We start from the raw sequence: 25,676 nt of genomic DNA on the forward strand, positions 1-25,676 counted from the left end.
AGGAAGTGTGGCTGCACAGGCCGGGCTCTGCACTCTGGGCTGTGTTCCCAGGTCCACACAAGACACACCTGGTCCTCACATTCTGCACAAGAACAGAGAGCAGCGGGGGGAGCAGGTGGGAGGGTGGCAGGAGGGATTATAGAATCTGTGGATTACGAGCCAACAACGAAGCCCATTCCTCTCTTCTCGGAAGCGTTCCAAACACTGCTATTCGAAGGGCTCTTGGGAAAGAAATGCAAACTTTCTTTTGCGATCTAGCAGAGCTCTAAAACTCTCAGCAAGGTGTCTGTTTAACCATCAAATAAATCTTCAGTGCGTTTCTCCAATGTCCCAGGCACTGCCCGACTTGCTGAGGCATCACGGACCACACTTAGGACTGTGAAGTTCTCATCATGAGAACAAGCCGGCCCTCAATGGTTGTAAGCAGGGCCTCGACAGTGTTTTCAACTACGGGAAGCACAAAATCTAGATTGCAAAGAAAACCCATGTTAGGATCTATCCTTACTCACCACTGGCATCCCCTTCCCTCCTTGGTCTTGTCACGTTGCGAGAAACAGTGTTTGGGAGACCTTTTGAGGTAGTGGTTTGTGAAGAAGGCTGGTTTGCAGTTAAAGTCCATGCAAGACGTGACCCCAACTGCTGCCGAAGACAGTCTCCAACTCCGGGAGTGTGATGAGGCTGTCTAAAAGAAGGAGAGAGCATTTCCTACCTCCAAACACGCAGACCATTCACTTGAAACACAACACACTGCTGGAAATGTTCCTAAAATTCCTATATTGAGTTACATGCTAGAAATCTGAGCTAGATGCATGACATCGCCCTACCAGAATCCATCCACCGACCAGTCCAAGGCCTCTTTGGGACGTTTAGGCTGCCATTCAGGCTCTCACTGGCACCTCCCACATATTTCTCAGCCTAAAGACCAAAATCTACTTGACTCTTCTTCACAAGCACATAACATACATGACCCATCTAAAAACCAATGAAATTCACGACTAATTTTAACTTTGAACTTGAACTTAACCCCTTTCATTCACTCAGCACTTGCAGGGCACAGCAATTCAAACTCTGGAGGACCATCCTTCTATATCCTCGCTTGTCTCCCAGCCTTCACAGTATTCGACACGAAAAGAAGTATCATAATTTGCAAATTAATTTCAAACATACACAAACATCAAGTCCAAGGCAAGAGTAAAAAGGTCAAGACTGCCTGTGATAACTTCGAGAACGTGTCAGAGCTGGTCTCTGAACAGCTGACTTCTCAGGACGTGTGTTTTGACAAGTGTAATGAAATGTCATTTCCCGGGAACCCAACACAAAAATGAAAATCTCAACAGCACTACAGCTCCTAAGGGGCAGAACTCAGATTCAGTACCAGAGCAATACTGCTGGGCCCATCTGCAACCACTAATGAAGTGACACAGGAAAGAAGACCCCAAAAACAGCCCTCCCTCTTCTCTATTTTCATGGGGAAAAAGTCATCAACAACACTTGTTAAACTAGGACTTTCAATACAGTTCTAAATTTCAGAGAAAAATTCTAAGGGACCATTTCAGTTCAAAGTCCTCTATACAGCGCTTTGTTTTTGTTGTTTTCTTCAAATTGTAAGGTAAAAACGACCAAGTCTATTTAGTTTACTCTTTTAGCCAGAATACAAGTCAGAGATTAAATCTGTAGAATATGTTGCACTGTCTTTCCAGAACACCACATTCCACTTACAACGCACGTGTGGTGCACTTGAACACAAGAGTACTTATGTCACACAACGATTAGTATTATGCTCACGTGGAACACACATGACTGTAAATCTCTTTAGTCACTGTTCTGGAAAAGTACCCACTTTGTAACAGTCTGCTCTAATGTGATTTCCAGGATCGAACCATGTGTAGAAATATACAAAAAGATAAAGAAAACCAAATTTCCAAGTCCACTACTGTATTAGCCACTGCTTTTCTCTCAACCACAACTCTGCATCTCCTGGAAAAGGGAGAGCTGATGGCACGTTGACCATGCGCTCCCAGAGCCCCTCCTCTTAATCCATGAGTGCCACAATTCTCAGTTTGAAGATCACAGCACTTGAGGACAAGACAACTTTATTTTAGTTTACTTATTTTTTAAATAATTTAATAAAGAGAATAGCATAGATCAGTAAAGCAGACAATATTCACTGAGAGATAAAAATGTGAACACCGCAAGGGAAATGTCAGTCAGTTACCAAATGAAAGGCCCATCCTATTACACTTCTGAACGGGGGCCTTCACTAATACGCACTTGCATTAACAGGGAAAGGGTTGGCCAAAAATCATTACAGTCAACCATGACTAGAAGTGGGAAGAATTCCCATGTGAAACAAGAGTTTTTGGGAAGAATAAAATCCTAGGAGAAAGCATATCAGACACAGTGCCTGGAACATTTCTGGCACATACGAGGCCCTAAAGATAGTTACAGTGAACACACAAAATGCCTTCCTACAAACCTGAGGATTCTGCCGTTTCTACTGCTGATAAGCAGCCTCTGCCCGCGAGCCCGACTCACCCCGGCAGGAGAGACTGTGGCGGTGGGGTCGGGCCATTCAGGGCGTACACGCCGATACTGCTGATGCCGCTGCTCCCCACGCTGCCCGAGCTCTGTGCCGACTGTGTGCCACGGTCCTGGTAGTTCAGCGGGAGCGTCTGCGGCCTGGCGTAGTAGTAGGGAGTCGAGTGCGCATCTCTCGGCAACGCTTGAGCAAATAACGCAGCATAGCTGGAGACCTGAAAAGAATAGAGAGATATGAAATCACAGAACACTTCCTAAATCAACAGAGATGATTTATACGCAAGTTTTAGTTCTTTCTGTAATTGATTTGGTACTGTTCTTAAAAAATTTATTTTGTGAGCACGAGCGAGTGAGCACGAAAGGGCAGGAGAGACTCCCAAGCAGGCTCCGTACTGTTAGTGCAAAGGACGCGGGGTTCGAACTCACGAACCGTGAGATCATGACCTGAGCCGAGATCAGGAGTCGGATGCCTAACCGACTGAGCCCCCCCTGGCATCCCTGGGACACTGTTGTATTTGAGGTAATAACAACCCTGGAAAACATCTTAAGGAAAAGCAGTGCACTGACGGAAGGAAGGAAGGAAGGAAGGAAGGAAGGAAGGAAGGAAGGAAGGAAGGAAGGAAGGAAGGAAGGAAGGAAGGAAGGAAACAAAATCAACCAGACAAGTTACTATTTTCTTAAGTACAGAAGCTGATTCCTGTCATGACTGGGCATGGCTGTGCTGACAAGACAGAAGCTGCTTCGCGAAGGGCGCTGGCTGTGAGGACAGCCTCTCTCTCACCTTGTTTGGCTGCTTGCGTGGATCCTCACTAAGGCTGAGCAAGAGGTAGAGAATTGACCATTTATTTTTCAAAACTCCCTGTTAAAAAAGAAAACATTAACAGAATAACTTTGTACTGCTCTCCAGTTTCATGTAACTTTCTCCTCAATTATCCTTATTTCCAAAACGGAAATGTATTTTAAAAGCCACATGGTAGCACTGGGTGTTGTATGTAAGTGATGTGTCACTCAACTCTACTCCTGAAATCATCATTACACCATACGTTAACTAACATGGATGTAAATTAAAAACATAATAAAACAAAATAAAAATTAAACGTAGAACTGTACTTGGTACACAGAAGTTAATCAAAACCAAAAAAATAAATACATTCACACGGTAACAGCATATCTAAATTTGTTCATTTTTCAGGTACTGCAAACAGTGCCACCCATTACAAAGCTACAAAACCTATTCTCAAGAGGTCATTACCCTTGAATCATTTCACCCACTGAAAACTAACTCCAAAGTCCCCAATGAGAACATGTTTTTAAACTACCCTATTCCTGAATAATAGCATTTCCCCTTAAAATAATTCTTAGAATAACCAACTTCCTAAACATAGTCGTTTTAAGACAAACGCCATCATAAAATAGGTGAACGCTTTTTTCCCCTTTTACCAAAGTCCCGTGTAGGCCATAGAGGATTAAAGAAAGAAAAAAAAGAGAAATTGTAAAGCACACGATGTAAGTCGGCATGCTGCACACCTAACTCGAGGTTCCGAAGTAAGAGTGGTCGACAAGAAACCCCAGTTTTCTGGGTAATTAGCACACGGATTGTATGGACTGTCTACTGCTCCGCCCTGACTCACAGCCCTGACAACAGCCCACCCTCCAGTCACGTGCAAACTCGAGTTTGCAGAGCATTTCTACTCTCTTCTCACTGCCTTACCTCTGGGACGCACACGCTAGAATACAAAAATAACTTTATTTACAAAACACATTATGGGATTGCTGCTTACTTTACACAAGGTCCTCATTATAGAGAATATTCCTTGAAAGTTTCTTTAAAGAAAAAGTTTATCTCAGGTATTTAAATTACGGTCTAACTTTAAAAATCTGAATTACACACAATTTTCCAGAAATGATAAACTGCCCAGCTGGCACAACACGGGGAACAAAGAGACCCCGACAAACAGCAAACAGACAAATGGGCAAACATACTTCGGTGGTACGGGACATTTCAGAGAGAGGAGGGTCACTCAAGTGGCCCAGGCTGATGAAAGGACCCCCAGAGAGGATGGGGTCTTCGAGAAGGGTGGGCGGAGCACACGCACAGGAAGGGGCAGGCACAGAAGGAAATGTATTTTAGGGAACGAAGACATGTACACCTGGCCACAGCCAGGCATGAGACGGAACGGAAAACAGAATGAAGCATCAGGTCAGAGGGGTCTCACGTGCGGGACCAGAAAGCCTGACCACAGGGAGCCCGTGAAGGTGCGACTGCACCTGCGGCCAGGCCCAGGAGGCTGGACTGCAGAGGTCACAAAAGGAGACGCAGTCATTCGGGAGGAAAAGGCCAAGGGCCGGCTGGCATTCGGTGACTGAGGACCCACCCAGGGAACCTTCACAGTCCCCTGTGAGCAGGTCCAGGGCTCCCAGGGCTAGGTGACCCCTCGGGTGCAGCACCGAGGGCCGAAGCCAATCCTCCTGCATCCCGTCTCCCTGAAGGGCTGGAGGGAGATGAGCTCCCGTCGCTGCCGTGGAAAGGAGGGCCCCGTGGGATGGACGCCCTCCCACATGCCTCCTCCTGCACCCTCACCACCACTCTGGGATGTGGGCAGAAGCAAAGGTGAGCACCTAACTCCCCTACCAAAATCACCAAGCCGTGCACTGGGAGGCCAACCGCAGGGCGCCAGACTCCAGATGGCACAGGAGAGAGGCATGCTTGAGAGAACAATTAATAAGGCTTGGGGACAGGGCAAATTTGGGGAGAGCGGTGGAGTCGACGTGACATTCGGGTTTCCAGCTTTTGGCACTTGAACAATGTCATCATTCACCAGGAAAGAAAATGGGGAAGGGCAGGGGTGTGCGTGGGTGCATGTGAACGGATGCCTGGAGTATGGAAAAAAACAAAAAATGCTCCTTTCAGTTCTGAGAATGTCAAGCTCCAAGGCCTTGTGGGAGTTTCCTGAGGGGCATGTGCGTAGAGATGCCCAGAAGGCGTCAGGAAGGCAACAGGAGGTCCCTCAGGGCAGCGAGTTCTGGGTTAGAGCCTCAGTTCTTGCTTTAGAAAAATAAGGACAATTTATGGGGTGGAGAGCAGAGAAAATTCCAAATCCAAACAAAATCATGCACCAAAAACAATCAGCAAATGGCATTTTTAAAGGAGGAGGCAGTATTCTTTTACCATAAGAACAGGTATGTAAACACGCAGGCTGGGCCTGGAGAGCGTCTGACGGAGGGACTACGCAGAGGCGTGGACAGACCAGGGAAACAGGACGGCACAACGCCGGCAGGGACCACGGCCAGGATGGAGGCCTGAGGGACCAGGGAGGAGATGGGCCACCAGAGCCAATGAGCCGGGGGTGCAGGGCGCGGGCAGGGGAATGGTCCGCGGGGCCCAGCGGCACAGCAGAGCCACTGCCAAGCCACTGCCTGTCAGGAGGAGGGCGGCTTGGCCTCACTCCCCTCCCGCCCCATCAGTTCTGAGTGAAGACACCCCGAAGCAGGGCAGAGAAGGGACAAGGGAGCCCCAGGGGGGCCATCCGGAGCCCAAAGCAGGGCAGGGAAGGGTGGAGAGAGAGATCTGCTGAGGCAAGCGAGCTGAACGACTCCAGCATCACAGACGTTTCAATGCTTCTAAACCACTTCAGACCCCATTATTTTAGATTTTGAAATCTAAGTACGCATGTATCGAATTCTAAATGTCAGAATGCACGCCAGGGCACTGTAAGATCTGGAGGAACACCCACACAAGTGGGTCTGTGAAGCAGTTAGACACCTAGCTTCTTCCAGCGTCCATACCCCACCCGCCAAGGTTCACCTCCTCCAAGACCCTCGCCGCTGCCCACGCCACCCCCTCATGCCCGCCCTTCTCCCAGCGCCCTCCACAAGGCATGGGCTGCCCTCCCCCAGACAGCCATCCTCCTCTGTCCACAGCTCCGTCAACCACACGCAGACTGCAGCCCAGGACCACTGGGACCCCTTCCCCAACCACTCCACACCGTACCACAGGCCTCCATCATCACCTCCCCGATCCTGCCCAGACCGCACCTGCACCCCCCGGCCACACCTCGCACAGCACGCACTGCCAAGAAGGGTACCCAGTGAGGAGAGAGGACAGAACAGGGAAACCAAGAACTGGATGTTTTAGCACAAAGATGGGCCGGCTGTTCCTCATCTGGTTAATTACTAGCGCTGTACTATCGTGTCCTCACATCGTTCATCCCGTGTCAGCCACCGGCCGAACCACGCGCTGCTTCTGGGGGCGAGAGCCCTAGGAAACCAGCTCTGCTTCACCACACTGCTCAGGGATAAGCACTCTGTTCCAAACAAAGTTTTGGAAAACAACCATTTTAAGTTAGAAAGGAGGAGAAAAACTTGGAAGAGTTAAGAGTTTAATCACTAGCAGCCTTAGGCACAACTTGGGGATTTTGATCGCTGTACTGCGAACTCAGTACTGGATGAGCAAAGCACGAAACTTGGGATTTCACGTTCTTCTCTGCGGCAGGAGGGAGACAGATGGACCAAGCTCTCACCCTGTAATTCAGTGAATTTATTGGTGTCCAGAAGGGCAGCGTCTTCTCCAAAAATAACAGGTCAGAAAACCACGTGTGGCCAAGTCATCAACAATCAATCACAAAATGTTCAAAATCAGAACTGTTTTAGGTCATTCACTACAATAGCACAAATTAGGGCCTGAGGAATAATAATGGAGAAGTCGAGCTGTCACCCCACATGCAGCCGAGTCGAGGCTTCTACCAGCTTCCTACCGCACGTGCAGCCTTCCGTCACACGAACTGAGGGCTACCTCATTCTGGTTGATTTCCCAATGTAGCTTCCTCCACCTTCATAAGCAATTTCCCATTAAATCCAGCTCAAACCTACTTTTAATCTCGAAAATCTCTTCAAAAGCAAACACAATCTACAATGAAGATCCACTACTCAGCACAGAAAGGCTTAATGTGATCCCACAAAAAAAGTCCCCACATCCCCAAACCAGCCCGACAGCCTCACGGGTAGTGGAGTGCACGCTACCTGTGAGTGAAGCTTTCTGTGGAGCTCTGAAAACAACGCAGCGTCCGCTTCTCTTCTCTGCCGAATAACTGAAAAGTTAGAAAAGAAAGCGACGTGTTAGTCACCTACACCAAAACTCCTTCTAGGACACTATTTCACCCACGGTCACAGGTAGCTGAAGTCTGAAAAGAATCCTGAGCTTAAGAATCAGAATAACGAGTGACATTTCAGCTCTGTGAATTTGGTCAATTCCTTTGATCTCTCTGACATTTGCAAAATGCTGACAGTATTAGGCTGGAATCAGAGTCTATGAGAAAGTTAGCTGAAGTAACAGAAACGATGGGACCTTTTAGATTCTACCCACCAATATGAACAGGCAATCCAGTGGGGCAAGCTACCACCAGGTTAACTAGTCGATGGCTACTGGAAGGACAGATGTAAAGTAAAAATACCTTGGGAATGGTAAATTCAAAGGGCAATAACCAACAAGCCTATCATTCATGATAGCTTGACCTAAAACCACACATTCTAAGCATTTCTGTTAACATGCACAGCAATATTAGTAAATGTCTTCAGACGCCTGCAGCTACTACACTCACTAGTTCCCCGGAAGCCACAGTAATGCACGCAAAGCCCATGCTCCAATCGGTTCCACAAAGGACGAGACTCCACACTGGACCTGGGCCCCAAAGGAGAGGGCCACACTCGCCCACACCCACAACCCTGCACATACCATGTGCACACAAGCGCCCCTCACAGGAACCCCATACCTGCCCCATACCTGCCACAGCAGAAAAGGCACCACTTTCGAAATCTAGCTAACAGTTTCTCCAGTCTCCAGGGAATCACCCAGCAGGACTCGTTTCTTAAAATCCCAACAGCCAAGTTCACTTAACTCTAAACTGGTTTGCAGAAAGACAGTGACTGGTGTGATGGCCAATACTTTTTCACATGTATCGCCAGGAAAGGGTCCTGGTGTTCACGTTCTGCTCTTGTGAACCACACACCGGAGGTTACATCATCCCGTTCACATGTCAGGTCTGCCTGTGCACAAAGGTAAGGCTCTCTTTAACATGTATGTCTTGTTTACTGGGCGCCTGGGGGGCACAGTCGGCTGAGCATCCAACTCGACTTGGGCTCAAGTCATGATCCCAGGGTTGTGAGATCGAGCCTCGTGTCAGGCTCTGCACTGGCAGTGTGGAGCCTATGTGAGATTCTCTCTCGCCCTCTCTCTCTGACCCTTCTCCCCCCGTGCCGAGTAGGTGCATGCACTCCCTAAAATAAATTTTTAAAAAAATTTTAATTTTTAATGTGTTGTTACAAAATGCATTAAACTAAACAAATGCAATTAACATTTAATAATATAATTTACTCCCTTTAAAAACATATAAAAATACTCCAAATAAATACAGTCATTAAATTAAGCGAGAGATGCTCTGGGGCACCTGGGTGGCTGAATCAGATGAGCATCTGACTCCTGACTTTGGCTCAGGTCATGATCCCAGGGTTGTGGGCTCAAGCCCTGCATTGGACTCCATGCTGAGCATGAGGCCTGCTTAGGATTCTCTCCCTCTGCCCACCTCCCCCCAACTCGTGAGTGCTAACTAGCTCTCTCTCTCTCTCTAATTAAAAACAACAACAACAAAAAAATTAAGAGAGGTTCTTTCTACAGAATGAGATCAATACTAATGCACAGATACAAAATAACCGTGGGACAATGAAACAGTAAATAATACAAATAAAAATAAACAGAATATTTACCCCCAAAAATGTTTTACCTAATAGATTGCAAAACAAATCTTTAGTTACAAGGTACCCCACTGACCAACATGAAACATTAAAAAACAAATAGGTGTTAAATTTTGTCACACATGAGAAGTTTTACAATTTGTTCCAATATAATACATACTACCGTTTTATATTCTAAGTGGGCCATATAAAATGGAAAATTATTTTGTGTTGTTCAAGAGGCCAGAACTACCCCAACTCAGCATATCTACCAAAAACTGTAATCAAATTTCAAAAGTGCTTAAATGTAAACACTGTATCTAAGAATTAATGAAATACGAAGTACAAGAACTCGGTGGTGACCATTACATGAAAAGACCATCAGAAACGCTCTCCCCACAGCGGGGCCACCCCGGACCCGGGGCCCAGGGAGGGTGACGCTCTCCCCACGGCAGGCCCAGAGAGGGTGATGCTGTCCCCACGGCGGGGCCGCCCCACAGCAGGGTCCGGAGACGGTGTCCGAGAGGAGTGGCGGGCACTCGGTGGTAAGAGGCAGAGAGGGGCAGGGAGGCGAACTGTGGCAAGATACAGGTCTTTCTTCAAAAACACAGAGGATACACCAGAAAAAACCAAACTGTGACGGATACAGCTTTCTTCTTCAAGAAAGTCCAAGACTTCCTTGCCGTATCCACTCCAACAACGTCACTGCCAGTTCCGTAACTCTCAGCCTAGACAAACTTTATTTTTAACTACTACACAGGTAATGTGCTCACCAGGTGGCCTCGAAACGTCAAGCTGCAAAGGGAAGGTTCTGTGAACACAGACCTAACAGCTGGGGTGGTCGCTCATCTACAGTCTGACATATAAGAACGATTTGAGATGTAATTAATAGTCATCAGGGTTCAGAAAGAGTACAGCGTTCTTACGTTTAGTTTTATTTACTGAATAAAAGTAAGTTTTTAGAGGTTAATAGCGGGATAAATACTCCATTTCTGCCCCTACGTTAAATAACACATCACGCTGCATAACACCAGGGGCTGAGCTACCTCAGTGGACGGGCACTTCACCCCTGACTGCTCACGGGGCCCAAGTGTGCCGGGGCGAGGACCGCAAGGTCCAAGCACTCGCGCGTCAGGACCGCCTCCCGTCCAGCTCAGTTACGCACCGTGCAGCAGGACGTCGCAGACCACCGGCCAAACCCAGTGAACCAAGCACCAGCTGGGGGTGGCGAACCGTGCCGTGAAGAATGGAAATCCTAGACGGCGTCGCCACCAGTTTGCCAGCACAGTCGGAAGCGCAAAGCCCACTGCGTCTGGGCGGTGGACAGCCAGGCCTCAGCAGGGAGATCGCGCTGACAGGGCCTGCTTTCCTGGCGCAGAGCCCAGACAACTGCGAGGGGCTGGGAACTGGTCTCTGGAGAAAAACAACCCTCCAACCGGCACAAGAGAAATATTCGCACGTGGGTACCTGTGCTCCAAGCCTCCCTCCCTCACACAGTCCCGCAGGGCAGAGGGCAGCAAAGCCCCACCTCACACAGAGCACACACCAGCACCCCGGTGCGAGTAAATGAGAGCTTTCTTGTCCAAGGTAATGACGTTTAAGAAAGCTTTCAGTATCAGCCCAGAATGAAAATGTTCACAAAGACCATTCTAAGGTATTAGAAGTTTGAATACTGACAATCCCCTAGAAGCCATACTGACCTCTTCACAGCCAACACAGTGTTCTAGGATATGTGGTCAAAAGGTGCATAATATTAAATACTGCAAATCAAAAGATATACAAGAAAATACATGAAGCCCTTTTATCTTCCTCACACTCTCAAATTATTCAGTTCTATAGTATTTAAAACAATCCTCAGGGAGCCTGGGTGGCTCAGTCGGTTAAGTGTCCGACTTCAGCTCAGGTCATGATCTCACTGTTCGTGGGTTCAAGCCCCACGTCGGGCTCTGTGCTGACAGCTCAAAGCCTGGAGCCTGCTTCGGATGCTGCGTCTCCCTCTCTCCGCCTCTTCCTTGCTTGCTCTCTGTCTCTCTCTCTCTCTCAAAAATAAACATTGCTCTATGTTCTGATAAAAATCAGAACGAAGTTGTGCATATTGTTAACACGTGTTTTTATATATACGTGATAGTACTTATAATCACACTGTGCTTGGGGACCACACGTACACATGCACAGAGATACATACGCATATGCACGTATACAAGTTTCAGAATCCAACACCTGGTAGCGCTGAAGAAAAATACGTACGTTCTTTCTTGATTTTTTCGGCTACGAGAAATTCATCTCTTTCGACGGTTGGGGCAAAGTTGCTGCCAATAACCCGCACTGCGTACTGGAACTGCTGGGCTACGTCAGCTGAAAGGTAAGTAAGAAGATGCAAATTATTGCCAATCAGGCTAAGCTCTGACCAGCTCACGCTTCCAGCCAGAGACAGCGGGCCGGGCACATAGATCTCCCTCCCAGCTTCCCAAGGTCTTAACGGAGAGAACAGAGAAGCTATTCAGAAACCAAAGCAAATGAATGAATAAATGAATATAACGAGAGTTCCAAGAAACAAGAAAGGGAGACAGCAACAGGCCAGGAAGGCTGAAGAATCCCAGACAATGAGCTGGACCGATGATCACAAAAACGGGGCAGGGAGAGTCACAGCCAGAACACGGCCCGTGAGAAGTAGCCCATTCGCGAGAACGTCCGAGAAGCTCCAAGGCTGAGGTCAACAAACACAGAAAACCAAAGTGGGCAGCTAACTTAATAGACAGTGTGCACCTCAGGCACCGATGACGGCTTAACCACGGATGTCTGCCTCTACTTCCTTCAACAACCCCACTAAACTAACAAAGAATTTTGTGGTTTGCTTGTTTAACAAAAGCAGAAACCCACAAGGGCAAAGAAGACAAGGTAGAAACTGCACCGACCAGAAGTCAGCCAGTGTGAGAAGTAGCAAAGCAAACGGACGGGTGGGAGCAGGTTCAGGACAGTGAGATGGGCCGTTCCAGGTCTGACTGGAGGGGCAGCAGGGGGTGGAGGGGGCAGAGCCACCAGTCCCAGCAAGAAACACAGCTCCCTCTGCAGAAGCCCAGGGAAGCTCCGAGGGCAGGGGGCCCCCACTCCTCGGAAGGTGTGAAGGAACTGGGGCAGAAGAGGACCAGCAGAAGGTCTGGCTGGACCACAGGCCCCCGGGGCCTCTCCCCCTTCTGTCCCCCACACAACCACTGACCGCCTCACCGGGCAACTCACACAGGGCCTGCTGGAAAGGCGCACGAAGGAAAGCAGCAGACTGGCTGGTGCCTGGGCAGCTCGGTCGGTTAAGCATCTTGACTCTTGATTTCAGCTCAGGTCATGATCTCTCAGTTCGTGAGTCTGAGCCCTGCACTGGGCTCTGCACTGGGACTCTCTCTCTCTGCCCCTCCCCTGCTAGTGTGTGCGCTCACATGCTTTCTCTCTCTCTCAAAATAAATAAATACACTTAAAAAACAAAAAGTAGCAGACTGAACTTAAGGATGCCATCCCTCCTTCCCAGACACGGGGAGTCACAATTCCTATACAAGGAACACTAGCAAACCCAACACCCCCTACCTTCCCACTGATGCACAACCACCCAGCAGGGCACACCCCAACCTACTCCAGGCAACACCATTAACATCTTAGAGTCGTGAGTTCAAGCTCTGCATTGGGCTCTGCACTCGGCGTGAAGCCTACTTAAAAAGAAAAAAAAAAAAAAAGAAAGAAAGCTACTTAAATGTGGGGGAAAAATGTGGTTTCTTTTGTAAACTCAAAAAAGAAGCTCACCCTATACCATACAACACATGCAAAAATTAACTTGACTACATCACAGTAAGAGTAAAACATAAGTAAAACATAACACTCTTAGAAGAAAAAAACCAACAGAAGAGATCTTTGTGACTCTAACTCAGACAAAGAGTTCTTACGTAATATACCAAAATTCTGACCCATTAAAAAATGTGTTAAACGTGGGGCCCTGGCTGGCTCCATCAGTGGAGTGTGTGACTCTTGATTTCTGGGTTGTGAGTTCGAGTCCCACACTGGGTGTAGACATTACTTAAAATCTTTTTTGGGGTGCTGGGTGGCTCAGTCAGTTAAGCGTCCGACTTCCAACTCAGGTCATGATCTCATGATTTGTGGGTTCAAGCCCCACATTGCGTTCTGTGCTGACAGCTCAGAGCCTGGGGCCTGCTTAGGATTATGTGTCTCCCTCTCTCTACCCCTCCCTCACTCATGGTCTGTCTCTCTGTCTCTCTCAAAAATAAATAAAGAGTAAAAAAAAAATTTTTTAATGCAATAAATAAAATCTTTTTTAAAAAAAATGTGATAAACGGGACTTCATCCAAGATTAAACTTCTGCTCTGCAAAGGACACTGTTAAGAGAATGAAAATACTGAGGAAATATTTGCAAAACACAACAAAGGACCTGAATCCAAATTATAGGGAGAGAGCTCTGAAAACTCAATAAGGGGGGGGCAGGGAACACCCAATAAAAAACATAGCCTAAAAATGTTAAACAGACAATCAGCATGAAGGTGAACGGCACAGAAATAGATGACGTTAGTCATCAGGGAAACTCAAGACCACGATGAGACACCCTTATTCATCTATCCCAACTGCTGAATGAAACAGACCACCAGCACCCAGGCCAGGAGTCCCGTACACTGGCCGGGGACGGCGGGGGGGGGGGGGGGGGGGGCGGTGCATGAAGCTGGCACAGGCACTCTGGAAACATTCTGGCAGTTTCTTTAAAAGCTAAGCATACACTTTTCACGTGACCTAGCAATCCCACTTGTATCTATTCCAGAGAAATGAAACTTAGGGTGACATAAACCTCTGTACGTGAATGTTTGCAGCCGCGTTCCCTAGGACTCCCCGTGACCGCCAGAGCCCAGGACCCGTGCAGACACCCCCCCTATGTGCAGGGACAAGTAAGCCACGGGGCATCCGTGCAGTGGAACGCAGCTCTGCAGTGAAATGGAGTCACCTACTAACACATGCGGCACCACTAGTGAATCGCAGAAGCATCAGCAAAGTGAAAGTGGCCAGTCTGAAGAGCACACACGGTATGATTCATCTACACGATATTCTGAAAAAGGCAACACAGAACAATCTAGAACAGAGGACGGCTGCCAGAGGCAAAACAGCAACACAGAGGAAGCAGTTGTGAAATGTTTTTAAAACTATTAAATATTTAAAAACTAGGCCAGACACCAGATGGAGCTAGTCAGGGGTCAATAAACACAACAACACAACAAACACAAGTTAGAATTCACGAGGAAGAATGGCACTTTTCCCATAATTAGTCCTCAAATTGATGGAGCGCCAAGTGTTAATCCATATAAACTTTGAGTCCCACACCTAGACAAAGTTTCAGAGCACGAAAGCAAAATTTACATAGAGCGGAATTTCAGAACATAAAAGATAAAGAGAAGATCCTATGAGCTGCCAGATGGAGCTTCAAAGGAGTAAGAATCACTTTAACGGCAGATTCTCATCAGTGAAGGAATGAACACCTTCCAAGTGGACGGAAGGAAAATCACTTCAAACTTTCTGTATCTGATTGATGATTTAGGAGATGAGGCTCTTAAGCACTTATCCAGGCCAGCAAATCCTGTTGAATCCATTTCTCACGGTGCGTCCCCACATGCCCGTTCCACGGATCTATCCACCTGCAGCAGGTGTCCTAGGTAGCCGGCCACCCTATGTCTACTCTTGTCCCTTAGAGCAAATTATCCACATGGCGATCAGAACGATCTTTTTAGAACATAAATAAAGTCATCGCTCTGCCTGACCCTCCCGTCAGGCCCAGAATCAAATCCAAACTCATGAGGACAGCCTGCCCGACCTGGTCCCTGGTCCCCGGTCCCTGGCCACGCCACCAGCACCACATCCCGCCTCTCCCCTCCCAGCTGCACTGGCCACACGCCAGCCGCGCTCCGTGGTCTGGCCAACCCTGCCAACCCTTGAGCATACCACCCCACCCCCGGCTTGTGGCCCGGACCCTGACACTCTTCTCCCACATCCTCCCAGGCCTCACCCCATCACTTCCCCCGGTTCTCTGTGGAAATGTCACCCCTTCAGACCGCCCTCCTCTCCCAAGCACACCCAAACACGCACACAGGAGAGAGACTACAGAGTCTTCCCTGAACACCACCACATCAGCACAGCATGTGTTCAGGACTTGGTGAGTGCATACAAAGCAGGGCAGGGAAACAGCAAAGAGAAGTAATCTGAAGTGTTTTTGTGGAGTCCCAGGATCAGGGAGTAGTTTTAATTTTCTTCTTTATACTTTTCCACACCTTTAACATTTTCTAAGGAGTAAACATTAATTTTAATATGTTAAAAGTGGCACTGAAAATTTCTCACCTGCAAGGGTGCCTGTAAAACTGTTCTAGTTGAGAAAATGTTTTTAGATTACCATGATCCTGAGTTCTACAAAAAAAAAAAAAAAAATACTTCATTAACATACTCAAGTACCTGAGACAAACATCTCCACTCCAAAAGTTTCATAAACTTTCCACTTTTCCAACAAAAATTCAAAACTCAACACCAGAAATCCTCTCCTCTCCCGTCTCTACGCCCTGCACCTGTGGCACGTGTAGCATTTCACTGCCACCTCACCAACCACCTTCAACTTCCCTACCTGCTGGCCAGACCAGTGTGCAGTCTCTCTTTCCCGCTGACAGAAAATATCTGAAAATTCCATCTGTATTTTTAGGTGAAATCTAAGTTTCAAAGGTAGACGCACAGAATACAGGCTATTAACTTCACAGTGACAATCATTCCTTGTTTGGTGAACCTAACCATCAAACAATATCCACTACAGATTTCCAGTTTAACACTCCCACAACATTATTCCATTTCTAAGGTAAAAACTAAGTTCAATCAGTAATTCAAAGAAAACTCCTAAGCGCCAAACACCACGGGCCCTAAGACGGGACAGAAAATAGTGGTTCACCAGGCAGCTCAGTGACAACACGAAACACAAGGCAAGTAACTCCACAGGCGACCCGTCTGCGATAAGAGTTCCTAAGAAAATGAGCAGGACGCTGTGCCGGCCAACAGGGAGGACCTCGCGACGTGGGCTGGTCAGGGAAGGCCTCTCTGAGGAAGCAGCCCTCTGACATGTAGGAACTCGCCACAAGAAAGGACACGAGGAGATTCAAGGGCTACTGTGTCCACGGTCCCTCAAAGGATGCCAGTGTCGCTAGTTCCAAAATCCAAGCCGTGTTCCATCCGGAGTCCCAGGGGAGGAGGTCCAGGCTGAAGCTCTTTGATGACTGGCTAGGTCCAAGATGAAAAATTAGAGTATTGCATTGTTTTCACCAGCAAACACCAAAGGAATGTGCTACGTCCTCACGTCCAATCCGCTCTGGGTATCAGGAGCCAAGGCAGGAAGGCAGTGTTCCTCTGCCCAGCCCCTGAGAGTATCCCCCTGAGAAGCAGGCACCAGTGAATTCAAGGACACACTGCCCAAGCAGCCGCTGTACCCACGCACACTCTCCAAACAAGCCGTGCGGAGAACACACAGGTGAGGACAGAGGCGAGAGGTCGTTCCACAGGCCGGGCAGGTGCTTAGGTTCCTGCACTCAGCACAGAGATGGAAGGTGCCAGATTCCACACAGAAGAGCAGGAAGGAATTAATTCAAGACATCAGGTTCCAGAACCAGAGATGTGGGTTCCGATCCTGGCTCTGCAATTCGCCAGCTTGGTGACAGTGAGCAAACTACTTTATCTCTCCGCGCGCGTGTCCCCATCTACAAAACGAGGTTAGTGAGAAGTATTCCAACTGTCCAGCAACATTGGGAGTTAAATACACCAGCTCACAGTGTATGCAGAGTGTGGCAGAGAGTAAGTTGTTGAAAAACGTTAGGTATTTTTATTAGTATTAATCTGAAAATGTCATTTCAATGCATGATCTGTCTGCCATAGCCATTAAAACCACAACTCAAAGCACCCGGCTTTTAACTTTTCAGCAAGACAATGTGGCCTTCATCCTGTAGATTACACGTAGGAAACAAACTCTCTTCACCTGGCGTGATCAGATGTCCCCTCTAGAAAGGACCCGTGGCTGCAGCACAGAAGAGGTTCGCGTTCAGGACAAGGGAGACAGCGGGACCACATGGCCCTGATGCCAACGTGAAGGGTCCAAAGAGCACTCCGATGTGGGCCCAAGAGTTCGTAAGTGACAGTTACCTTCTAGACCCCGAAAGGGTTCCACGAGCACTCAGGTAGAAAATGAACATAAAGATGCACAGAAATAAGTGAATCCAAAGCCTGCGGCTGCGTGCTCTCCTGGGATTCGCAAAGTGAGCGGGGTGGAGGTGTGTGGTTTGGAAGCGATGCACACACGACACTGCTGTCCTATGGAACAGGACGGCATATCGGCCAACACAGAGCAAGCATGTAAACCTGTAATTCTTTGCCCCTCCAGACGCAGGCCACAGGCCACAGGGACTCTGCGCTTGAGACACCACGCTCCCACATGGACCTACAGAGTCACACTATCTGGAGACGGTGCCCACGACATCAATTCCGAGGAGGTATCACATGGAGAGATGCACGGTGACAAGGTGTGAAGGCTTAGCTACCGTAAAAGGCCCCCCCTTAGACCACTGCCACACCACCAGTCCCGCCACAGCAACCCTGGTACCAGGTTCTCGTGTGGCCACACTCCACGCGCAGCTCCCACGGAATGCAAGGCTATGCTCCAAAACAGAAACAAGACATGCTGCTCTAGACTTGGGGCTCTCAGACTGAAATTTTCAGTCTCAGGGTCCCCTTCCACGCTGATGATTGAGGATCCCTAAGAGGATTTACTTATTCATGTGTAGGTTATATCAATATTTACTGGATTGGGAATTTAAACCGAGATCATTTTTAAATTTTAGATCATTTTAAAATAACAGTAAGCCCACTAAGCACAACTTTCCAATGAAGCCTAAAACACTGGAATTTCTATGTCAGTAGACATTTAGTGCACATTTCAACATACACTTAATGTAACTTTTAACATATATTTAATATACGTTGATTTTCCCAAGTATATAATCAAGGAAGACCATAATTCATTCATCTGGAACTTCATCAAGGGCTCTTCACCACTTCGGAAAATCATGACACCAACAGCAATACCGCGTAAGGCCCACGAGTCACCAGGACGGCACCCCGTCCACCTGCGCCGTGGCTCGGAGCACACTCACAGCACTGTCACAGCAGAAGATAGTCATCTCACCTCAGTGCACAGTGTACTGGAGCTGCCCCTGAGCATGTGTGTTCAAATACTCACCTAACAAAACCCACTGTGCTTGTTATCTTCTAGTTAGGAAAAGGATTACAAAGTATGAAAAGGAAGGTTGCTTCTGAAACATCCAGAACACACTGGCTGGCAGTATGTGTGTGTTTCAAGCAAATTCGAAGGCTGGAAAAGGTGAGAAATAATGATTACATTAACTTTATAAACATATCAAGCACCAGGGGGCGCCTGGGTGGCTCAGTCAGTTAAGTATCTAACTTGGGCTCAGGTCATGATCTCGCGGTTTATGAGTTCGAGCCCCGCGTCGGGCTCTGTGCTGACAGCTCAGAGCCTGGAGCCTGCTTCAGATTCTGTGTGTGTGTGTGTGTGTGTGTGTGTGTGTGTGTGTCTGTCCTTCTCCCACTCACACTCTGTCTCTCTCTCTCCTTCGGAAATAAACATTAAAAAAAATTATAAAATAAAAGTAACAGGTATCAATTATTCCTCAATATCATAGTCTTGGAAAAGCAATATTATAATAATACAAGGCCAATTGTTTATAACATGACCTTAGAAAAAGAATTAATCAAATGTTCTACTTAGTTACCAGATAAAATACCCACTAACGAAAAGATTTTTTTAAATGTCAAACACTGTAAAGGAAGCAATTAATATTGCTTTTGTTCAGTAAGGTAGAACAAATCAGAACAAGGCAAGCTATTAAATACTTATAAATTCTTCAGTAAATAGCATGTATTTGGAATTACGAATATAATGGTTTGCCAATCCTCGCGGTCCAGAACAGAGCTAACGGAATCATCTTTGATGGATTTTATGATCCATTTTGTTCAGAGAGGATCCCCTCAGGATCTCACAGAGAACATATTTACTCTTACATTTAAACACTGTTCTAAAGAGAGACAGGAGGAGGCAGAACTCTGCTGAAGATAAGTGCTTTAATCTCCTTGAAGGGTGAAACAATCAAAAAGAGCCTCAAATTTTAAAAAAGAATTTTTTTTTTTTTTTATCGAGAAACATCATGCTACCTCACAATGAGTGGCCTTCAAAGTCCACGTATGAGCATGGGGGGAATGGACAACCGTGTGGCTTATCCTGGAAGGAAAACCGAGGACCCGCCGGCACAGTGAGACCGCTGGCGTTAGAGTGAGTGAGTGGTAACCAGCAATCTCAGCCCTCTGGCTTCTCCTAGGATCAGGAACATGGAATCAGAAAGGTAACTCAGGGTGCTTGAGGTGCACGTACAGGAAAGCTGGAGACAAAACCTGAAAACAACAAGCCAGGCTCGCAACCTGTGCACCTGTCCTCTCTCTGGGGAACCCTCTCCAGGTGCTCCTGGGCCCCCCTACCCTCACTCCAGTCCATCATCGAATCATCTCCGCAGAGGCTTTCCCTCACTTCTTCCCTCAAAATCCCAGCACCCGCTCTATCTCCGTTTCAGCATTTATCCCTAACCTACAATTACCTATTTTACCACGACTCCTCCCCTAGAATGTACATCTACCAGTGGAATCACTGGTCTGTGCGTCTCCGCATCACACAAGCACCCAGCATAGTGCCTAGGGTTGGGGAGCCCAAAGGGACAGACTTAAACTTTATAAAATGTCCCAAGAACTGTGTGAGGTTGGTGTCATTGAATAGGCTGACGGGAAAAAAAAAAAAAATCCAGCTTTTACTCCTACGGCTATCATAGAACATCAAATCAAGTATGTACCTAATTGTCATGAATCGCGAAAAGTTAAAATTTGGTCATTATATTTTCAAAGTAATTTTGTGTAAAGTCTTCCAGCAAAAACTGCACGACTTCTCGTCCACCGCACAGCGCTGAAGGCATAAGCAACCCCGTGTCTTCAGTTACCCAGAAAATCCCTCCAGGGTGGACTCCACGCATCCCCTTCGCGTCCCGCCAAAACAAACACCAAGAGGGCAAGCCATATCAAATCGTAAAACACCGCGGCCGCAATGGCTCCACGCCCCGCAGGGCTGGGCTTGGGTATCGGCATCCGCAGGGCGGCCTCTCCAGGACAGCTTCGTACCAAGTCCAACCTCAGCCCTTGGAAGAAAACCGGGGAGGTAACAGTCACGCACCCCCGCTTCGCAGCACACTCCGACCGCTCGACCTTCCCGGGGGGGCAGGGAGCACGCTGCTGCTCGCCAGCTCCCGGCCACCCGGCCCAGGCCACCGCTGCCCTGTCTCCCCGGTGACTTTGAACAAGGTGGACGCGCCCGCGAGCCGCCGTGCCCGGCTTCGCCCCCCGGGCCCGCTGCGCCCGGAGCGGTGACTCAGCCCCGCCGGGGTCCGGCCTCCCTGCCTCCGCCCCCGGGGCTGCAAGCCCTCCGCAGGCCGCCCCGCCCCGGGGACGCGCCCCTCCCCAACCCCGCCGCCCATGCGAGGCCTCCGGATCCCAGGCTGACGGGCGGCCTCCGGGACACGCCTCGGCCCCGAGCCCCCGACCCAGCCCCGCTACCTTCGCTCCTGCCCAGGATCCGGCAGCACAGGTTCTGCAGCAGGACGTTCGGCGACTTCTGGTCCGGGGTCGCCATCCTCGCCTGGGACCGCCCGCGGGGGCCCCGCAGAGCCCCCCGGCTCTCGCCCGCCCCACGCCCCACGCCACGCAGGATCCGGTCGTCCCCGACGGGCTACGGCCTCTCGGGCACCGCCGGCGACCAGGCCGCCATTTTAACGGAACCCGCCGAAACCGCGGGCCCTTCCCACAATGCCCCGCTTCTTCCGGCCGCTCGGGGCGCTGGTGCTCCGGCCTCAGAGTTCCCCACTCCGTGGCGCCCGGTCCCCGGACCGCGGCTACCGCGCGTGAAGGGTTCCGGCACCAGCTGCTCCAGCTGCTCAGACCGCACGGTCCTCGAACGGGGTCCTGTGGCCCAGGTCCCCCAACACCCCTGAGGTCAGGAAGGCCACTGATTTGCTCTGTGCTCAATAGCATCTTTATAATCCATAATTTTAAAAAAGTTTTAATGTTTATTTATTCTTGAGAGACAGAGCACGAGTGCGAGCAAGGGAGGGGCAGAGAGAGAGGGAGACACAGACTCTGAACAGGCTCCAGGCTGTGAGCTGTGAGCACAGAGCCCAACACGGGGCTCGAACCCATGAACTGTGAGATCATGACCCGAGACGAAGTCAGACGCTTAACCGACTGAGCCCCCTAGGAGCCCCCGTAGATTTTTTTTTTTTTTAAACATCATTGGCTCAAGCTGACTTTTGGTGGAAGAAGTCTGCTTAAAGGCAAGATTTTATGGGTTTTGACACTTGGTTGACATTGACACCCAGTACACTTTCTAGGTTTTCATAGATAGCATGTGACTATTCACCATCCCTAACCCCAGGCTCCCCTCCCCACACGTCTGGGGTAACTAGTCATCTGAAGACTAAGTCAGGCCTATGAAGACTGAGGGGGGAAGGGCCCGAAGAGAACAAGGCAGATCAGTAGGCCATCACAAGGCATTTGAAACTCTGTTATACACACCTGCACACAAGTGCGGGGGGAGGCTGCAGGCACTGAGAAATGCCCCACCGGATAACAAATGAGCCAATCCACACACCAACTGGTCAAAGATGTGAGATGCTGGCGGCCAGGAGCTTTGCGGTTCCCGTGACTGCAGCCAGTTAGACACAGGCAACACTTACTCCACTGCGGACCAACCTGTTTCCTTCCTGAGAATCTGGAATTAAGATGAAAAGAGCTTGTATCCACAGATGGGCTGCACTATACCGCAGAAAAACAGGCACCTAACAACAATCAAGTGAGCTGAGCGCAAGAGAAAACTCCACCCCTTCCTTCCCAGGGTGGAGGAAGACAGCAGGCCTTACAAAGGGGACCCCCTGAGGCTTCTCACTGAGGATGGCACCTGAATGAGGTGTCCCGAAGGAGGGCTGGGCCCTAAAGGGACCTACTTGGCCGACCATGCATTTAATACCCACCTTGCACCACGTGAATTCTAGGAACAGGAAAACCAGAATTGCCCCAGGACAATCGTCAAGCAGGTGTCTGAGAGAGGCGACTGCAAGGCCAGCACCTCACGCCCAGAACAGAGCTGCAGCGTCAGACGTCAGATGTGGCGGGTGGCGCCAGTGTCCTCCCTCCCAGCGATCCGCTATGCATGCAGGGTTTCTGAGGTAACAGAGCCCCCATCGCAGTCGTGACAACAACATCACACAGCACCAAGACTGTGCGAGGCACAGTGAGGGAAGGAAACTGCACAGTGCATGGCCCAGAAGAGTGGACACGGTGCCAGCGTGTCCTGTCAACGCCCATCGCTGAAATTTACCTGAAGGTGCCTTGGCTCTTCCAATATGAAGATGGAAACACAGCAACTAAAATGCAGTGTGGTAGGCATGCGGCAGGGATATCCTACCAAGTGGCAACTCAGATACAAAACCAAGGACCCCACATTTTAAAGAAAGCCACGGAAAACGGGAGGCAGATGCTGCATCAGGACTGATAGGACGTGGCCCAGCAGACATGCTAACTCTCCGGCTATGTTCACTCCCACCCTAAAGGTCCACCCCCTGCTGATCAGCTGACCATGGAGAAGGAGGGTGCTCTGGAGTCCCAAAACTATTTCAGGGACATCAGGACCTGCCAGGACCCTGCAGAGTCAAAACCTCCTGCGTGGAACCCACAAGGAAAGCCACGTGTGTGCCTCACAGACAACTGGTCTCAGATGCCCATGCGGAGATGGCCACTTGGGGCCAACCTGACGGAAGGTGTGCCTGCATGCAGAGCTAACCGAGAGATGCCTGACCTTCGTCCTGACCCCTCTGCCCTGACTCCAATCCAGGGAGTTAGAATCAGCAGGGAGGTGAAGGAAAAGGGAAGAACAAATGTCACCGTCTCCCTCGGGCGCCTCAGGCTGGTGACGCCTGGCTGTGCAGGGATGAGGAAAACCCATGAGCTTCAGGCTGGGTCCAACATGGGAGCTTTGCGTCGACCTGGGCAGGACTTCCTCAAACACTGGATGTGACCGAGAGGCCGCGAGTGCCTCAGGCGCCACTAAGGACGGGACAGGGAGAAGTGACCTAACCCATCTGGGGAACTTGGCTGGCAAAAAATACTTTTTGGCACAAGTATCTTTTTGGCAAGATTTTGTAACCGGAAAAATTCTACTTTTAGTGTTTAAGCCCTGACGTTAGACTCCTTAAAGGCAGGTCCCAGATGCTATGGTGTAGGAACCAACCATGGGGCCCTGTTCACATTTCTTGCCTCCCAGAATTGTCACCTGTTTGTAGTCCCCTCCCCTCGGCTCTGGATAGACCCGCTAGTTTGCTTTTCCTGGTAGGAGCAGTGAGGGCCGGCTCCCAGCCTCAGCCTCCAGAAGGCCTGGCAAGCACCTCTTTGCTCTCCTGGGAGCCTGGAGCCGCCATGTCAGAAGGCCAGCCACTCTGCAGGACAGACCACAGGTGCAGGCCACATGGAAAGGGAAGGACCCTGAGACCCCAGGCAATGAGGGCAGCCAGCTACCCCAGTGTCCCAGCTGAACCCGGTCCCCTGCTGTCGAGCCAGCTAAATGCAGAGACTATGTGCAAAGCAAACAGAATCCACCCAGATTGTGGAATTGTTAGCAGATAAAATGCTCATCGTTCTCAGCCCTTACGTTTGGGGATGGTTTGTCACACAGCAGAGAGCACTAGTGTGCATGGTGTTTGCCTGGAGGGTTCGAGCATGGCCACGTGGAGGACGGGCCTGCCTTTCCCTGTCTGCCCTGCCCTGCCCCGATCTGCCCTACATCTGGACAACACTGCAATGCAAGCCCCCGGGACAGCTGGCCCCCCTGCTAGGTTCAGCCAAAGGAGTCACTGGTAGAGAAGTGGAGGTCAGAAGGAGACGACGGCAGCGATCACCCTGTGGCATTCGGCCCTCGCCTTCTCCATGCCAGCAGCCAAACGTCCTCTACAGCTGCACCTGCTACCAGCCTGCCCCTTCTTTCATGGTCCCAATCTCCCCTGTGCATCTCTCCTTCCAGATCTCACCCCCACGGGAAGATTCCAGAACATGGCATATGGTAAATCAGCTCTTCTCGCCGTCTCTTCAGCCCTATGCCAAGTAGCCACTTTCTGCACTTGCTAATCCGAGTTCCTCACCTCCTGCTGCAGCCGCCTGCGTGACCAGTTCCCTGTATTAAGTCCCCTGCATTGCTGGCATGGCTTCTGTCTTACAGAAGCAGAGCCCTGCTCTCCAGTCCTTGCTAGTAAGGGATGATCGCAGGGCCGAGATCCTTAGCTGGGGTTCCAGGATGGAGCTGCTCATGTCTGAGCTCAGATATGTTAGGATCCTTTTGAAGGTGGAACCCATCACGTGTGGAGGCACCAACCCGAGCTTTTATCAGCACCGGCTGATAGCAAGACCCTGGGGAATTAAGTAGCTGCCGTAGTCAGATGTCAGGGCAGCAAGGACGGCCACCAAGACCACAGTGTGGGTGGACTGGACTGGAGTATATTTGGAAAGCTTGGGTATAGCTTAAGGTGCAGTCACGGAACCAGAGCGTTCCAACAGCAGCCTTCAGAGGAATCTCTTATTTTTTTTAAGATTTGTTTTATTTACTTGTTTTTAAATAATCTCTACACCCAACACGGAGTGTGAACCCACAACCCCGACACCAAGAGTCACCTGCTCTACCGCCTAAGCCAGCCGGGTGCCCCGAGGAACGTCTTATTATTGCGCTGGCAAAGTAGCAGAACTGAGGACCAGACTCCGAACTTCAAGTTGTAAACTATGATGTAAGTTGGACACACAGTCCTGCCAAGACTCTTACATTAAGGGCTGGTCATTAATGGAGGAGAAGTGCGACCCTGAGATTTGGGGTGGAGACATTGGAACAAATGTGAAATCCCGAATCAGCAGGACTTTCTAAAACAGAGCATAAAACCTCTCCTCTGTATGCAGAGAATGGCCTTGAAATCCTTCATTTCCTGAAACAGTTCTCATTAGCAGATATTCTCATTAGCAAAGAAAGTGGACTTCCACAGGATTCAGATAATCCAGATGAAGGAATGAAAGAAAGCCTGCCCCAGAGAAACAAAAATAAAAAATGACCTTCCAAATAAACTGGGCGGTAGATGTAATTAGTGTTCTCGTGTCTTCAAAGTGTCCTGCAGAGGCAAGAGTACTAATTTATATCAGACTTTAATAAATCAAGG

At 49.3% G+C, this 25,676-nt stretch overlaps 1 protein-coding gene across 8 annotated transcripts in view; it reads right to left on the reverse strand.

Moving 5' to 3' along the window:
* Nucleotides 1-21,202, reverse strand: part of TUBGCP3 (tubulin gamma complex associated protein 3) — an 85,193-nt gene extending 63,991 nt beyond the window's left edge. For 6 of the 8 annotated variants that reach the window (XR_006215426.1, XM_042980344.1, XM_042980375.1 and 3 more), the window contains exons 1-6: nucleotides 20,992-21,202; nucleotides 11,512-11,619; nucleotides 7,558-7,625; nucleotides 3,320-3,397; nucleotides 2,536-2,753; nucleotides 510-682 (exon numbers count right to left, since the gene is read on the reverse strand). Coding sequence is in view for 7 of the 8 variants with exons in the window: in XM_042980344.1 (XP_042836278.1) it covers nucleotides 510-682; nucleotides 2,536-2,753; nucleotides 3,320-3,397; nucleotides 7,558-7,625; nucleotides 11,512-11,619; nucleotides 20,992-21,067 (721 nt within the window). In the remaining variant the exon portion in view is untranslated. Of the gene's footprint in view, nucleotides 1-509; nucleotides 683-2,535; nucleotides 2,754-3,319; nucleotides 3,398-7,557; nucleotides 7,626-11,511; nucleotides 11,620-12,501; nucleotides 12,603-20,991 lie in introns of those variants that run through there. The other 2 variants (XM_042980352.1, XM_042980366.1) reach the window with 2 other exon arrangements.
* Nucleotides 21,203-25,676: the final 4,474 nt, after the last annotated feature.

Source organism: Panthera tigris, chromosome A1, assembly GCF_018350195.1.
Source record: "Panthera tigris isolate Pti1 chromosome A1, P.tigris_Pti1_mat1.1, whole genome shotgun sequence".
In the NCBI taxonomy this organism is placed as follows: domain Eukaryota; kingdom Metazoa; phylum Chordata; class Mammalia; order Carnivora; family Felidae; genus Panthera; species Panthera tigris.